A 17,624-nucleotide genomic window follows, 5' to 3' on the forward strand; every position below is an offset into this window, starting at 1 on the left:
ATGTGTGTGTGCATGTATGTGTGTGTGTGCATGTGTATGTGTGTTTACAGTTGCTTGTAATCCTATACAAATTGGAAAGATGATAGTTATTCAATATATAATGACAAAAAAAAATTTTTCTTGTGTATAGACACAGACAGACACACACACACACAGGTATTTATATATATTTGTTTATATACAATGTGATGGTTATTCGGTCGCAGATTCCCTTCTTTTTTTAAACTTTCTCTATTGTCCCTCTCTCTTCTTTTACCCTCTCTGCTTCTCTCTTTCTCGAAAGAAATAGAAAAAAAATTTTTAAACCATTGAATTTAATATTGTAATTTGATGATTGATACATAATATATAAATATGTAGTAGCAGACAGAGAATGAGAGGAAGGAAGGGAGAGCAAAGAGAGGAGGAAAGATGAAAAGGGAGATGAAATAAGGGAGAGAGAGAGAGAAAGAGGGAGTTATCACAATAAAATGCTATAATCCATCTCATCAAAAACTTTGGTTTCAATATATATCAGTTGTATCGTTATGCGCTCCTGGAAATTATAATTGTTACCTTTAGGATATGAACAAAAGTTTTTTTTAAAAATATTTTTTTTCCTTCCCTTTTTAAATTTAGTTATAATAGAGATAGTAATAGTAGTAGTAGTGTGAGAAGGATAGCATCATTAATTCGTCATGGTTATGTCAAAGAATAGTGCTTCCCCTTCTGTTGTCATTGGAATTTTCGTACCCACTCATTTCCCAATCATACGACACAGATGTTTCACAGATGGTATTACCATTTGTTGTAACTGTTGTTACTTTCAACTATTTCTCTTTTCATTTGTGGTAATTTTCTCTCCAAAGTTTAATGATTTATTATGTTATCCGAATGAAAAAAAAAAGGGATGAAAAAAAAGAACAAGAAAAAAAACAAAAGAGACGCATGAATTATGTACAGATTCAATGATATAATTAAAACAAATATTGTAATCTTTTTCGTCTTGTTCCAAGGTTAAATTAATTAAAATTGAGTTAATTATAATGATTCAGTATGATTGTTTCTTTCTACTTTTTTTTTAATCCTTTTTTTTTTTCATCTTGAAATTTCTAGTTTTTTTTGTTAATTAGTTTATTTTAATTAGTTTGTTGTTTTTTTTTTGTCTATCACATTAAATAACGTGTAAGGTAATTGCTGTAATTTTTTTTTCTTTGTTTCCTTTTGCTACATGTAATTAACTTAGATTTTACTTTTAGAAAAAATTTTCGAACCTATTTCGCAAATATTTCATTTTATATTTGTAACCTGTAGAATTATTGCTGATTATGACTCAGTTCTGATATTTAAATTTATTTTTGTTATTTTAGAGGGTTTTCATTTGATCATTTTGGTATGCGCCCTTCTCATTCTGTAGCACAATGCGCATTGGTGCTCTGTTTCCTTTTTCCATCATCAGTTGAGCATGGTATGTTCGTTTTAGTTCTTTTTTTTTCTCCTACTTTTTCTCTTCTTTTTGCTTTTCCTTTCATTAAAATGAGCATATTTCGAAATGTAAAATTTCAAATGATGAATACAACTTTAAAAATTCTTCTAGATCATAAGTTTTTATATATTTACATATGTGAATTATCAAATGACTAAATGGTTTCGTTTAACTTAAAAAATCGAGTTTATGAATAGAAATGGTATACATAATAATGAAAACGAAAATTTATTTTTATTTCAAAAAATTACAATCGTTTTATTTCATGATCTTACCGATGATAATAAAAAAAAATTTTTTTTTTGAGAACCACCAGAAGAAGATGTATGTAATGAACGGTCATGTTATCCTGCAACTGGCAATCTTCTAATTGGACGGAAGAAAAGTCTCAGTGCAACGTCAACATGTGGTTTACATGGTCGACAACGTTATTGTATTGTATCACACTTAGAAGAGCAAACAAAATGTTTTTATTGTGACAGTAGAACAGAGTGGAAACCAAATCGGGAGCCATATAAATTGAGTCATAGGTATGTATGCATCTTTTAGAGTAATACATTAAAATGATTTTATCAATTTATTGCTTATTTACATATCTTAAGATGTAAACAGTTTTGCGATATTATTGGTATACTTTCAGTATCGTCAGAGTATGATACTTTTATGTGTATTTAGCGCTGTTAATATTCTACTACCTCTTCATGTTTTAAAAATGCTCCAATGCTTACATCAGTGTCTGATTTAATCAATATATTTATATTTGTTGATGCACTTATTTATACTTGTTATTTGAGGATTGAAAATGTAGTTTCGGAGTCATATGAAGATCGTAATAGGAATTGGTGGCAGTCAGAAAATGGCGTACAAAATGTTTCAATACGGCTGGATCTCGAAGCTGAATTTCATTTTACTCATTTGATCATAACATTCAAATCTTTTCGTCCCGCTGCTATGATTATTGAACGTTCAGCTGATTATGCAAAGACATGGTTAAGATTTTTTTCGTTAATTCACTTTGACGTACGAATTATTTTACTGCATTTGTCGGAAAGCATTTTTTAATACAAAGGGTAATTAAACGAGTGAGAAGAAACAATAAATGGGTTTTAAACTTTCCCGAGAGTCTCAGTTTTCTCTACATGGGCGTTAAGGGACAGTGAGTGTGAACAATTGATATAGGGCACGAATTTCAGGACTCCATATAGATATTTTGCATACGATTGTCAAAATACCTTCCCAAACATTCCTGAAAGACCCCCGAAAAAACATACAGATGTCATTTGCACAAGACGGTACAGCGATGTTGCTCCTTCTACGGGTGGCGAAGTTCGTTTAGTATTTTTTTCTTCCAAATTTCTTAGTTTCTGGAAATATTCTTAGTTCTATGACATTTGAATCCATTGAAATCTGTTTTTAACGAATATGTTGTTATCATGATATTGGAAATTTCAGTTAGTCTACAAAGTAATCTCACCACATATTCCGACGGAAAATCCATATGCTGATGAGATTGCAAATTTATTGAAAGTGACGAATATTCGAATCAATTTCACTAAGCTTCATACACTTGGTGATGATTTGTTGGATTACAGGTAGTTTTCATTTTTTCAACAATTTTGATTAACATAAATTCGGACATCTCTCGATGGATTTTTTTTTTTTCCAAAATGAAAGAGAATGCGGTAAGGTGACGGTAGTACTGTTTGATTATTTAATATGTGAGTCTTTAACATGGAAAAGGCTTTTGATACTTGCATGTGCTAATATCAGGTTCAAGATATTATTTGAATTTGTCTGATTGATCATTATCAGTTTTCTTTCTACTGATTTTAAAATGTAAGGCAAATGTTGAAAAAGTACATTAGAAATAAATGCTTCGTTGACCTTCCTTGAAAAATTATTTCTCGTATGAATCTGAATCCATGCACAAGTTATCTTAATTTTAGACCAGAAATAGATGAGAAATATTATTACGCCATCTATGAATTGGTCGTTCGTGGGTCATGCTCTTGCTATGGTCATGCTCAGCGTTGCATACCAATGGATAATGCTGCCCGAGTTTCTGTTCCTTATAGGGCTGATATGGTACTATTTTGTTCAGTTGATAGTTTTTTTTTTTTTTATATATTTTGAAACTAACTATATTTCCTTAGGAAGGCATAAATATGGTAACCCTGTTATTTTAAAAAAACCTGCTTAATATCGTTAATGTTATTCAGAAAATTTATTTTAAGTGAAGTTTCGACCCTTTCAGGTACATGGACGATGTGAGTGCACTCACAACACAAAGGGATTAAATTGTGAACAGTGCATGGATTTCTTCAATGATTTACCGTGGCGTCCAGCGATTGGTGATGACTCAAACGAATGCAAACGATGCGAATGCAACGGTCATGCAGCAAGGTGTCATTTCGATCGTGCAGTCTATCAAGCTTCTGGTAAATTTTCATTTTCATTAAACCAAAACTTGAGAAATTTCTTAGGTTTCAGTAGTTTTATTTTAATTTTATTCTATGAAAATCCAAGAATTTTTTATCAGCCGAACTAGTGGAAAAAATAGAATATGGAGTATCCGTAAGTAATTTCATGATAGCTATTTAGATTTCATTCTCTAGGACCTCTTTTTCCCAAATTCCTTCTTTTTCCATTGCTTTGTATCCTTTTATCTGCTTACCAATCTTTGATCTTTAATAATTTGAGATTTTTTGCAGGATTCGTATCAGGCGGAGTGTGTGACGAATGCTTGCACAATACTCAAGGCAAAAACTGTGAGCAGTGCAAGCCATATTTCTATCGGAATCCGGATCGACCAATTACTGATCCATACGTTTGTTTACCCTGCAAATGTGACAAGGTTTGGCTCGTTTACTTTATTTGTTCGTTTAGTCTGTTTAATCTTGTTTAGTCGGTTCTTGCTGAAATGTGGTTCTTTTACAGACTGGTTCCTTAAATGATGGAATCTGTGAAGGTGAAGAAGATTCAGAGCGGGGCCTTGTTGCTGGCAAGTGCTACTGTAAATCGAATGTTGAAGGGCCATGGCAAGTTTCTAATTTTGGGGCTATTCCGGATAGTAACTTTCGGTTAGGATCATAGTTCAGACATTTATCTAAAGTTATCGATAATTTTGCTATCATTATTTCAGGTGTGACCATTGTAAAAATGGATTTTGGAAATTGACAGCTGACGATCCAAATGGTTGTCGTCCATGTAGTTGCGATTTATTAGGCTCATTCAACAATGAGGGATGTAATAAGCAAACTGGCGAATGCCTTTGCAAACAGCTTGTTACTGGTGATGCCTGTGACAAATGCTTGGTTGGTTTTTTTTTTTATTTGTGAATTAGTTCCAGAGGTTAAAATATCAAGTAGACATTAAGTTCATTCGTTTTTATGTAATCGGAATGACATGTTTTTAGCCGGAGCATTACGGACTAAGTGATGATCTATACGGCTGTAAACCTTGTGATTGTGATTTGGGTGGATCAGTTGATAATCACTGTGATGTTATTACCGGACAATGCAAATGTAGGAGAAACTTTAGCGGTCGACGTTGTGACACTGCCGAAAGTGCTTATTATTGTCCATCTATTAATCATTATACATTGGAAGCAGAGGAGGCAGAAATTACTGATGTAAGTATCGCAATAAATTTTGGAATGATTCTGTTGCGTACGTTGGTAAAGTACTGATAATGATAACATCCACTCAAAAATTTCTATTCACTAACTTACAGGGACAAATCGAATTCAGAGAGCTTCCAGTATTTGTAAGAGATCATACATGGACAGGCGATGGCTTTGTTAGAGCCAGTGAACATACTCAATTAGTATTCAAAATTGACAACCTTGCTCAAAGCATGCATTACAATATCATTATCAAATATGAACCAATGCAAGTACGAATTCAAGGATTTATTGGATATGTTTACTATTATATTATTTAATTGTGACTTTTTCGGAAAGAAATATTTGTGACAAAATTTATTTTCAGGATGATATTGGGTGGGAAAATATACAATTAACAGTTGTACGGCCTACAGATCCATCAGTCGATGGAGTCTGTAAGAATCTTTCACCTTCGGATGATTTCTTAACTGCAAAATTTCATCCTAATTCAGGGTACGTTGAGGTAAGAATCTTCCTTGCAGTTTTTTATTTCAGTATATTTTCTTTTTTTATTATTATGATAGACAAGCAAGTTTGACTTTTGTCATTTCCACTTGATCATTATTTGATATATATTATATTGTTTTTTTCTCCTTAAATCGTACAGTTTTTCTTAAGCATTATGTATTAATCTGAAAAATTTTAGGTTGTGCCGGATGTTTGTTTAGAAGCTGACGTTCCATACGAAATTCTTGTGCAAATGGGAGAAAAGCGAACTAAAGTAAGCGACAGAACAGCTACTGTACTCATTGATTCAATAGTTCTTGTCCCACCTACCGAAGAACTTTTCATTTCACAAGGAATTTCTGCTGACAATCATCACAGGTAATTATCTCTTAAGTGCGTGTCATAGATATATTCTGAGGCAATCTTTAGTTCTTTATAAAAAATCTAACGATAACATATATTTATAATTTTAGAGTGGAGTACGAGCGCTCTCAGTGCAGAACACAACAGTTATCTTTAACGCCGATATCAGATTTGCCAGACGTATGCGTTCGCTATATTTGTCCAGTCGCAGCAATGTTATTAAATCGTAGTTTGGAATGTGAATGTGATGCTACAGGTTCACGTTCCGGAATATGCTCCGGCAAGGGTGGGCAATGCGATTGTAAACCGAATGTTATTGGAAGAAGGTTGAACTGTTTATTGAGTCTGTTTATAGTTTATTGTTTTTAATTTGTGCTTGAAGTTGAAATTTTACTTCCTCCTAGATTGGGAAACTGGGCTCGTTTTGAGGTGTTTTTTCGGGATATTTGTCATTATTACTGTTATAATTACTATTTAATGAAAATATATTTTTTTTTTTTTTGTGTGGAGAAATAATATTTAATTTAGTCGACAGGGATAAATTATCTTCATCTCACCTATCTGTTACATTATCTCCGTAAATATACATCAGAATAAAATTTGATTTAAACTTAATCTTATTTGAGGTGCGATCGGTGTGCAGTTGGAACATATGGTTTTGGTCCTTCCGGTTGTACATCATGTGAATGTGATAGTGTTGGCTCATTAAATAATAACTGTAACCGCCAAAGCGGCCAATGTAGTTGCAGGGAACGTGGAATTACCGGAAGGTACCGCTACTTTTTTTCGTATATTTTCTTCCCCACTTATTAAAAAAATATATATATATATATCCAAGTGTCAGTTTTATTCTTTGTAGAATTTTCTTTTATATATATATAGATCCAATTTTATATATATATATATCCATCCAAGTGTCAGTTTTATTCTTTGTAGAATTTTCTTTTATATATATATATATATCCAAGTGTCAGTTTTATTCTTTGTAGAAGTGTCAGTTTTATTCTTTGTAGAATTTGTAGAATTTATTCTTTGTAGAATTATTAGTTTTCTTTATATAATCAGGAAAAATTTTAGTGTTCACAGTTCTAAAACATCCTTGTAATGCCTGTGAAATAATGGTAGGTATTAAGGATATTTTATTATTTTAGCTTTCCACATTTATGTATAATCCTCAGAACAAAGTTATCATTTCCGTCTATTTTTAGGCAATGTAATCAGTGTCAGCCAGGATTTTGGTCATTTCCAGATTGCCGTGTCTGCCAGTGCAATGATCATGCTTCCATATGTGATCAGAAAACTGGAGCTTGTATTGATTGTCTTGACCTTACTGATGGTTATTATTGCGATCATTGCAAGGTAGCGGAATTATAATATAAATTCAGTAGAGTGTAAAATTCATTTAATATTCTTGAAATATAGTAGTTTCACGCTTACAGAGATAATTTTTCACTCATTTATAATATGCACACTGTGTTTCAACTTTCCGAACAAGTCATTTGCTTAACTGCTACACATTTACTTTTAGCCAAGTATTGTGTAAATTTTTGTGCATATGTTGTATAGTCTTGTTCTCATTCATAAACAGATTACATGAAAATGCAAAGTATTGATTTTTTTTTTAAAGGATGGTTATTATGGTGACCCACGACTTGGTATCAATTTGTCATGTAAGCCATGTCCTTGTCCTGGTGGTCTGGATAGTGGTTTCCAACATGCAGATACATGCTATCTTCGTCCTAGTGAACATTCGGAAGCTCCTGATGTAGTTTGTAACTGCAGGTATAGTTGAGCTAATTTTACAAATTACGTGCAAATTTACCACTAACTGTGATTCATATCATAATTAAATTTGAAATATCAGCATCTTTATTGCAGAATAGGATATACTGGTGAACGCTGTTCTTCATGTGCGGTAAATCATTGGGGAAATCCGAATGAATTAGGTGGGACTTGTGAACCATGTGAATGCAATGGTAACATTGATGTGAATGTCGAAGGAAGTTGTGATCCAGTGACTGGCGATTGTATTAAATGTCTTCATAACACGGAAGGTGCACAATGTGAGGATTGCATGGAGGGTTATTATGGTGATGCGAAGATACGAAGCTGTCAAAAGTAAGTAGTTAAAATTAATCATTTAAGTTCATGTGGTTCAACGTTTAGTTTAAATTTTTCTCCAATTTTATATTTGTAGTTGCGTAACTTTAGTTCTAAAAAAAAAAAAAAATGAAATTTGTGAACTTTCATAAAATTAGTGTAAATTTACTGGCTCCTAAGCAGTATAAAAATAAATTTGATGTAGATAGATTACAGGGACTTTACTAAACCTATTTGATTCATCTCTAACGGTATCTGTAGCTTTGGGTTTTTTCAAGGCTGTTCAGTCATCCCGTTCACTGTTTTTTTATTTCGTTATCCTGATTTGGTTTACTGATGAATTGACCATTGTTTATGTTTACACAGATGTGTTTGTAACGATCTGGGAACAAATAGAACAGCTGGAGCATGTGATCGTGTTACCGGCCAATGTCCATGTTTACCAAATGTTATAGGGATAGCGTGTGATTTATGTGCCGTTCATCATTTCGATTTGGCTAGTGGTAGTGCATTTGTTTAAATAATATTATTTTATTACTATGTTCATTTGTTTTTTCTATGATTGCGTGCTGGAAGGGAGGTTTATTCACTGAATGACGTTAGCATGTCATGTAATAAAACTTCGAAATGATTTGTATCGTAAATTACTTTTTTTAAGGAAAAGGTTGCGAACCATGCAAATGTGATCCAACTGGTGTTATTCTTAGTGATGATGGTATGTCTCAATTGCAATGTAATGAATTGGATGGACGATGTTACTGTAAGCCAGGAAGAGGAGGACGTACATGGTAATTAATGCTCCTTTTTTTTTTTTTTTTTTTTTTTTTTTTTAAGTTTATTTCTTGAATTTGCGAGACTTTCTATATTTTTTGTAGTTCGGATTGTGAGGATTATCACTGGGGTGATCCAGCAACTGGTGAATGTCGTAAATGTGAGTGTGACCGAATTGGTTCAGCTACCCAACAGTGTGATCGTAACAATGGTTCATGTATTTGTTTACCTGGCTCAGGAGGTAAGCTAGTTTTTTTCTATTTTCAAAATGCTGATTAAATTTTTATTTTAATTATACCGATAACTATTTCAGGGCCATTATGTAATATGTGTGCTCGTGGTTATACCGGTCAATGGCCACGATGTCAAGCTTGTGGTGAATGTTTCCAAAATTGGGATGAAATCATTCAAGATTTGAGAAATCAAGTTGAAGCTCTGATTGGTAAATTCTTGTTTATTTTAATTAATGAAGACCATAATGATGATTGGTGCATTATGGAGAGCAAAAAAAAGTGAAAATTTCCTTTTTTTGGTAAAAATGAACTTTTTGAAGTAAGAACTAAAAATTGTTCTGGATGAAGTAAGTTTTAACACCATAACTGTATTTTGGAATTTATTTTCAAGTTTCATTTTTTTATTTGAAATAATTTTTCAGAAACAGCTAAAAACGTTGAAGATACAGGCGTTGCCTCTGTTTATGATAATGAATTTGAAAAAATGGAAAACAGTCTGTTGGATTTAAAGACACAGCTGGAATCAGCAAATATAACACGAAGGAATGTGATTGGGTTGCAAAATGAAATTGATAAACTTCGACAAAATGTATCTATCTAACATATTTGCGTGTTTGTTGTATCATGATCTTTTTTTTTTTACGCGTAAATTCTTCAATTGTTAAGAAAGTTTAACGCATTTTTTTTTTTTTTGTTTTGTTTTGTTTTGTTTTCGTATTTTAATTACTTTTCGTTTTATTGCAGATCAATTTGAAAAAAGAATTGTTGAATTCTGTTGGAGGACGTATAACTGAAATTTCAAGCAATGTCGATGGAGCTGATTTAGAATTGAAATCATTAGTCGAAGAAGCTGACAGACTTACGGAAAAGTCACAGGCATTTCAAGAAAATGCAACATTATTACGAGTTACTGACGTACAGGTGATAGTCATTATTTTACTTTTGCTTGAAAATGAAAAATAATATTTGCTGCATGTTTTCTTTTTATATTTCAATAACTTCTTGATCTGTTCTTCAGAAAACATAAGAGATTTCTCTTGTTCTCAGAATAATGAATTAAGGCACTGTTGTCTACCTTTGGTAGAGGTACTGTTGTCAGTTACTTTTTATTTCATGTATAACTCTCATAGTTTTTTGGTTTTACTTAGGAGAGTAAGAAGTATTAGGGTTAAATAAATTGATTTTATTAAAAATTGTTTATATTTAATCAGTTTTTTTATACTATCAGGGCGCATACAATATCACTCGGGAATCAGCTGAAAAATCATCTGCTGCAAAGCTGCGCACTGACCAAGCAGATTTAAAAATTACCAGTGCTGAAAGCAGTAGACAGGAAGCAATACAACTGTTGGATAACAATCAACTTGATTTTGAGAAACAGTTCAGTGAAAATGAAATGGCTTTGGTACGAATTGATAAGCAGGTATATTTTTTACAAATCATGTAGAGGAATTAGTTTACACTTCTTTTCATCTTGCGAAATATTTACTAAGCGCTCTTTAGCTGGCAAATTTCGAAACTGTATTGCCGATGCTGAATAGAGACGTTTGCGGTGCAGAATCAGCTCCTTGTGATCAACTATGTGGTGGACCGGGATCTTGTGGTCATTGTGGTGGACGGTCATGTCTTTCCGGTTCTGTGAGCAAAGCCGAAATGGCGAAAAAGTTTGCTGATGAAGCAGATCAAAAGTTAAATGAGAAGCAGAAAGAAGCAGAAGAGGTTTGTGACTAATCAGTTTTCTTCTTTCTTTTAGTGTATGATGATAATTTGGGAATGAATAAATTAATCGGAATATTTGCACTATTGGAATTGTTTTTTCCAAAAAGTTTTATCTGTATATACATCAATGAGTGATTATTCTTATAAGTTATGATAATGAAGAACGATTTTTTTTTTTTTGAAGATTTTTAATACATTAGTACTAATAATAGTGGTCAGTGGCTCTAAACATTTCTTAATTTTACTACTTTTCGAATAATTCTGGTATTTGAATTCATTCTTTGCAGGTTCTTGGTCGTATACGAGAAATATTACAACAAACTTTCATTACAAAAAACAAAGCTAAAGATGGCCATGATATTGCTGAAGCGGCAGCTAGACAGGTTGCTTACCTCGTTCTCTACCAAGGACAGTTTTTTTTTTTTTTTTTTTTTTTTTTTAAGCTGAAATAAATTACTGACTTTAACATTTAATCAAAATATTTTGTTTTCTGGCAAATCAAACTCGAGCATCTCTGGAAGAAATTTTGGATCAAATGAAGGAATTCATTGATAATAACCAACGTTCTAGTCCAGAACAAATACGAGCATTAGCTGAAGAGATAAAAATGGCAAAAATATCTCTTACATCTGATCAAATTGAGGAACTGGCAGATCAGGTTAGTTTTCGTTATATTAACATAATTTTAAGTTAAATCATAATTATGAAATTTCGTTTTTTATTCCAGGGAAAAAATATGGAAATCTTTTTCTTACTAATAGAATATTCTCTTCCTCTTTCTTTAGGTTCGCGAGAGACTGCTTAATATCAATAATATTGATATTATATTGAATGAAACACGAGGTAATAAGACAATTGCTGAAGCTTTACAAAAATCTGCAGAATTGGCAAGTATGCGTGCAGCTGAAATCAGGTATGTGCTTGTTGTGAGTGTGAAATATAGTGAAATTATATTTATTGGACTAAATAAAAACTTTGCAATTCAGTTAACTGTCCTTGAAATTTAAAACGTTAAATTTTTTTTTTCTGGTTCATAAGTGATTTTAAAATCATATTATTACTTATATAGAAAAATTTTATTATAGAAACACTACAACAGTGGTACGCCAAGCCTTACAAAGAGCTGGTACAGCACAGGAAGTAGCTAAAGGTGCGATAAAGAATGCAACGGAGCAAGTTATGGATGCTCGGTTGGTTCTTTTTCAGAAAAAGATCAATTTTTTTGTGTCCTGTTACTACGTAGGAGGTAGAAGTACATATTTTTTTTTTTATTAATAACACAATGTGTGCTTTTAAATGCGCAATTTTTCAATTTTGAATGAAGCTTTATAATTTAGGAATGACTTGAATAGTGCAACCGATGAGTTACGACTTGTGGAAATATCGACAGCAAAAACAAATGAAACATTAGTAAAATTGGAAAGTGCAATGAAAGATATTAATGTGCAGTATTTATCGATATCTGAAGATACGAAATATGCATACGAAGCTGCTGATAAAGCCATACGTCAGGCAGAATTTGCTGAAGTAGCCAGTGAGCAACTCGAGGTAATTTTTTGTTTTAGGAAACAAAAAAAAAAAAAAATAGCAGTGATACATTTTTTTTTTTCAGTAATTAAATTGCACATGATTTAACATAAAAGATCCTTATCATTACTTAGAAAAAAAAAAGATAAGATTACTAAAGATATAATTCAGATTAGAAGGTTGCAATAAATGATCATTTGCTATTTTCTGCTTGTTAATGGTTACGAAAATGTATGTGAATTCATATAAATATGACATGAACTATGTCATACTGTATGTTTAACTTGCTCATTTTATATATTAATCATTTTCAGGTTTCGTTTGAAAAAGCTAAAGAACTTTTGTCGTCGCAAAATATTGGTAATGAATTACCTCAAGCAAGAGCTGAAGAATTGCGTAAACGAGCAACACAGCTTTTGCATAAGACACAGCGACACCGTAGCGATATCTCACGTATGTTACACTGACTAATTTTTTTCTGTTTATTTTAAACCTTATGTTGAAATGAAATATCACTTATCTGTTGTAAGTTTGAGTCATGCAAAAATTTCTTATGTTATTTATACAAGATAAACTTTAAAATATTCTTTATTTTACAGAACTTTCCGCTAACATGGATGCATTTGATGTGCGCTTAGCGGATTATAATCGTGAACTGAGTGAACTTCATTCAAGGATCGATACAGTTACCACTCAGGTACATAAACAAATCGAATACTACTCAACATGCGATATTTAGATACACCAAGTTGTAGCCATATTTTCCTCTTATCGTTATGTTTTGTTTTGATCTTCATATTGAAATGAAATGGCTATTTGTCGATGGAAACAAAAAAAAAAGAAAACCAGAAATTTTAAAATTCATTGAAAAATTTTTAGTCAGTTAATCTTCCCTTAACTTCATGCTAATACTAATTATCATTTGATGTAATGCACAAGTTACAGCTAATCTACCGATTGATTTAAGCGACTGTATAGAACTAAATATATCAAACTTCTATTTCGTTTTTGCACTCATAAATAAGCGAAATAAAAAGGAAATTCAAATTTGAGCGGTATTTTGGTAATTAATTCAATATAGTCGCTGACATATATTTGTCTCTTTGTGCTCTCTAAAAATCTCACTATTTCTCGAAGAAATTTCTCATCTTTTTCATTGTTGTCTTTCTATATCAACTCAGCTAATTATTTCCACTATCACTGTCATTATCATCATTTGTAAAGCATACTTTTTTTCTCTTATTTTAACTATCAGTTAATTGGATCATCATCGTATGGTAGAACTGCCAAAAAATGCAACAATGGTGCTTTGCTATTGTTAACATTTGGTCTATTTATTTCTATTTCTTAGATGTCACTTATATAATGATCCATTTTTCATTCATTATACAAATTTATTGTGCCTTAAAATGTCTGAAATTTTCAAATTTTAATATTTTTCTGTGCATTTTTGAATTTAACAGAACTTAATTCAATCCCTTTTTTTTTTTTTTTCGTTTTCTTATTCCTCCTCATTTTAGTTTTCGATTTCAAAAATTTGCTTAACATTTCTTTCTCATATCGTTTTTCGCTTTTTGTTTTTATTTCATCGTTGTTGTTTTTTATCGTTTTTTAATGATTATTTGCCAACCAATTCTACCTGCCATTTCGCTTCTCAATGTTTTTCTTTTCGCTTATCTACTTTATTATTGATTAACTGATTGTTAAAAATATTTTCGAAAGAAAAATAATAATAAGCCTATAATTTTTTTTTGTCATTTCTCATATTGCGAGAAGAGGGAAAATTAGTTTTCTTTTTCTTGTATCTTGGTTTTGATCTTGCTCTACTGGAGTTTTTACAGGTGAAAGCAGAAATAAAGCAAACTTTTTTCCCGATTTATTCCATAGTTGTGCATATTGACTTTATCACTACCTTTTTCCTGATACGATCATTTTATAGCTAAATTGTATAGAATTTGGTAAATTTGGAATTTTATTTTATAATTTTTAGAAAATTTCTATTTTAAAACAAATCGAACAAAATTTCAACTAATGATGCATCTTTTATAATTCGCTGTTGCTTCATATCCATATCATTAGCGCTGAATATAATTCATAATTACCTCAACATGCAAATCTCCTAATTGTTAAATAAATCCCGTATATTTCATGTGAATGAATATTTGTGAAATTAAGTTAATTTATAATCAAGTTAATTTAGCGATTCTTTTGTTTTTTTTATGTGCATGAAATGGGTATTTCTTCATTCCAAATAAGTTTAAACTTGTAGTAGCAAAGTTTATTTTGATCTTTTAACTAGTAAAACAAAGGATAGTTGTATAATTAATTTCAACAAATGGAAATATTTTATGGAATTTTGTCACAAAATTTATTTCAATTTTTGAAATAAATTTTTTTCATCAAAAATTAAAAATCTTATATACCTGATAATTATGGTAAAATATTGAAATATTGATATAAGACATAAAATATTTTGCTTTGATATATGAATTCTTGATAAAAAGGAAGCATGAAGATATAAGTATAAATAAATAAATTAAATAAAGATATATATTACATAGTAGTACTAGCAAATAACAAGCAAATAACAAATAACATGATAAATGAATATCATTAATTATTGGTAAAATAATAGTAGGATGAATAATAAAAGAAAAGGAGGGAAAAAAATTAGTGCTTAAGTAATCAACGAAAGAATCACGCATGAATAATTCCCGTGTCAACACATTAACGAATAGATATAAATGGCCATTGTATGTACATTCGTGAATTCACGCATATATGCAATATATTTCTATAGAATGCTTATAACATATGCTAATTCTTATATATTAAAGCGTAAAAGATTGATTCGTATTTGTTCATTTTAAAAGTCTCACTTTTTCTTATTAATCTTATTTTATTGATTATCAACAAATTGAAATGTCAAGTATGATACTACAAAATTGTTAAAAAAGAAAAGAGTAAGAGCTAATTAGATTATTAATATATTAATAAGTGATAAGTAACCATAATAATTAGTAGTAATAATAACTAGTAATAATAATAATAATAATAAATATTAATAATAACAACAATAATAGTAATATGCTATGTCGGCTATTGCTATTTCATTATTGATTACAGCTGCTATTCATTTTTCTCATCGTTATCAACGTTAATTATCAATAAATGCTGTTGTGATTTATTATTAGCTCAGTTTCTCTAACATAAACGGTAACCACATGTGGCACAAGGTTAAAGGTTACATTTGATCATCAACATCTTCAAATCACTTACTGTTTCATTGATGTGATGATGTGGTATAGAGTCAAAATCTAGATTTGAATAGTAATTTTCTCAATCAAAACAATCTAAATTTTGTATTTCATTAATTTAATAATAAAATTGTTCAATATAAAATTAGTCAGCTAGTTATGACTTATCGTTTAGAATGATTAATAATAAATATTAATCAGAAAACCATAATGTAGCAAATCATTTTAGGATTTAATAAGTTGTTGGAACAAAAAAAAAAGAAATCGGTGAGAAAGAAGGAAAAATAAAAATTGAATAAAAAGGACAAATGAAATAACTCTGAGGTATATAACTAATCGGGGCGGAAAGCATACATTAATTTCCTGGCGCCTCCTTTACCCCATTACACCCGTATTCTCGAAGAAATGTGTTAAAATTCCTCTTCTTAACTAATTTCTTCCTTAAGTTTATTGTTTATTTATGCATCTTTAAGTTTATTGTTCATTTCAATTGTTTATTTATTCCACATAAACAATATGATAATATCAAGTGATATAGTTATTTCTTTAAATTTCTGAAAGTACTACTGTTTAATATTCTTATTATTAGCAGCAGCCAGTAGTAGTAGTAGTAGTAGTAGTAGTAGTAGTAGTAGTAGTAGTAGTAGTAGTAGTAGTAGTAGTAGTAGTAGTAGTAGTAGTAGTAGTAGTAGTAGTAGTAGTAGTAGTAGTAGTAGTAGTAGTAGTAGTAGTAGTAGTAGTAGTAGTAGTAGTAGTAGTAGTAGTAGTAGTAGTATAGTAGTAGTAGTAGTAGTAGTAGTAGTAGTAGTAGTAGTAGTAGTAGTAGTAGTAGTAGTAGTAGTAGTAGTAGTAGTAGTAGTAGTAGTAGTAGTAGTAGTAGTAGTAGTAGTAGTAGTAGTAGTAGTAGTAGTAGTAGTAGTAGTAGTAGTAGTAGTAGTAGTAGTAGTAGTAGTAGTAGTAGTAGTAGTAGTAGTAGTAGTAGTAGTAGTAGTAGTAGTAGTAGTAGTAGTAGTAGTAGTAGTAGTAGTAGTAGTAGTAGTAGTAGTAGTAGTAGTAGTAGTAGTAGTAGTAGTAGTAGTAGTAGTAGTAGTAGTAGTAGTAGTAGTAGTAGTAGTAGTAGTAGTAGTAGTAGTAGTAGTAGTAGTAGTAGTAGTAGTAGTAGTAGTAGTAGTAGTAGTAGTAGTAGTAGTAGTAGTAGTAGTAGTAGTAGTAGTAGTAGTAGTAGTAGTAGTAGTAGTACCAGGCCCTTACAGCTTAATACTTTTGCTTTTGGACGATCTCTGACTTCACACAGACAAAAACGGATCACGGATCAACAGACAGCTACATACATACATACACACATACATACACTCAACATCGTTCATTTCAATAAAGTGTTTGCTTATTTGCCTCTTCAGCTCATTCAAATCGAAATTTAATATATTTCTATTTAGCTATAATGTCTGATTAGAATGAATTCTACATGTGTTAATTTAATTATACATTTTGCTACTATTATTAATTTTATAGTTTTAGATGATGTTTGCTTTATCGTTCCCTTTTAACAATTAATTAAGCAAAATGCATCTTTTATTTATTATTAATGTATTAATAATTACCATATTTTCACGCATATTTCACTGTTCAAACATAATTGATAAATGTAAATAACTATGGTAACAATATTATATAATACATTAATATGTGTTATAAAAAAAGAATTTTTTCCATATATAATTAATTACCTAATTCCTTTCTTTTCTTTTTTTTAAAGTTTTTACTTTTTTATTAATATGTTACGTAAATAAATTAGGTAATGCAATTATTGTTATCCTTCTTTTTTTTGATTCTGTCTAAAAAAAATATTAATGTAGAAGAATAAAGTAAATGAATGGTTCATTTGTACTTTTTGCTTTCTAAATTCAATGTAATAATATATGTTACCATATATTATTATATTCATATACATACATATTTTCATCATTATTGTTTTGTTATTCTCACTATTATCTAATCGTTCGAATACTTTTTATCATTCAATCAATTATCAACTTTCTTATCAATTAATTTACAACTCGAATGATCTGAATAATTCT

The 17,624-nt window shown here is 30.6% G+C and overlaps 2 protein-coding genes across 3 annotated transcripts; both read left to right on the forward strand.

The window, feature by feature from the left end:
• Nucleotides 1-1,374: 1,374 nt before the first annotated feature.
• Nucleotides 1,375-13,028, forward strand: Bma-lam-1 (Laminin related. see also lmb- protein 1, putative; the record flags this gene model as incomplete). Of its 2 annotated transcripts, XM_043074448.1 has the most annotated exons (34): nt 1,375-1,447; nt 1,773-1,995; nt 2,260-2,454; nt 2,659-2,791; nt 2,918-3,057; nt 3,412-3,550; nt 3,720-3,903; nt 4,177-4,319; nt 4,403-4,545; nt 4,608-4,779; nt 4,881-5,096; nt 5,198-5,359; nt 5,455-5,592; nt 5,776-5,954; nt 6,050-6,265; nt 6,566-6,709; nt 7,148-7,298; nt 7,567-7,721; nt 7,818-8,057; nt 8,406-8,542; nt 8,698-8,827; nt 8,915-9,051; nt 9,124-9,252; nt 9,466-9,632; nt 9,788-9,964; nt 10,272-10,466; nt 10,547-10,762; nt 11,050-11,157; nt 11,304-11,420; nt 11,548-11,675; nt 11,848-11,952; nt 12,100-12,310; nt 12,604-12,742; nt 12,889-13,028. In XM_043074448.1, the coding sequence occupies 34 exons, from the start codon at nt 1,375-1,377 to the stop codon at nt 13,026-13,028; spliced, it is 5,382 nt and encodes a 1,793-aa protein (XP_042930382.1). The 2 variants fall into 2 exon arrangements, with proteins under 2 accessions (XP_042930382.1, XP_042930383.1); XM_043074449.1 differs by lacking the exons at nt 1,375-1,447; nt 1,773-1,995 and having other exon boundaries at nt 2,417-2,454.
• Nucleotides 13,029-15,586: 2,558 nt separating this feature from the next.
• On the forward strand, nt 15,587-16,967 carry Bm17969 (Uncharacterized protein; the record flags this gene model as incomplete). Its single annotated transcript, XM_043074450.1, has 2 exons — nt 15,587-15,591; nt 16,325-16,967. 2 exons carry the CDS (start codon nt 15,587-15,589, stop codon nt 16,965-16,967), a joined length of 648 nt encoding a protein of 215 aa, XP_042930384.1.
• Between the last annotated feature and the right edge of the window lie 657 nt (nt 16,968-17,624).

The sequence above is a fragment of the Brugia malayi genome, assembly GCF_000002995.4.
Source record: "Brugia malayi strain FR3 genome assembly, contig: Bm_v4_ChrX_scaffold_001, whole genome shotgun sequence".
In the NCBI taxonomy this organism is placed as follows: Eukaryota; Metazoa; Nematoda; class Chromadorea; order Rhabditida; family Onchocercidae; genus Brugia; species Brugia malayi.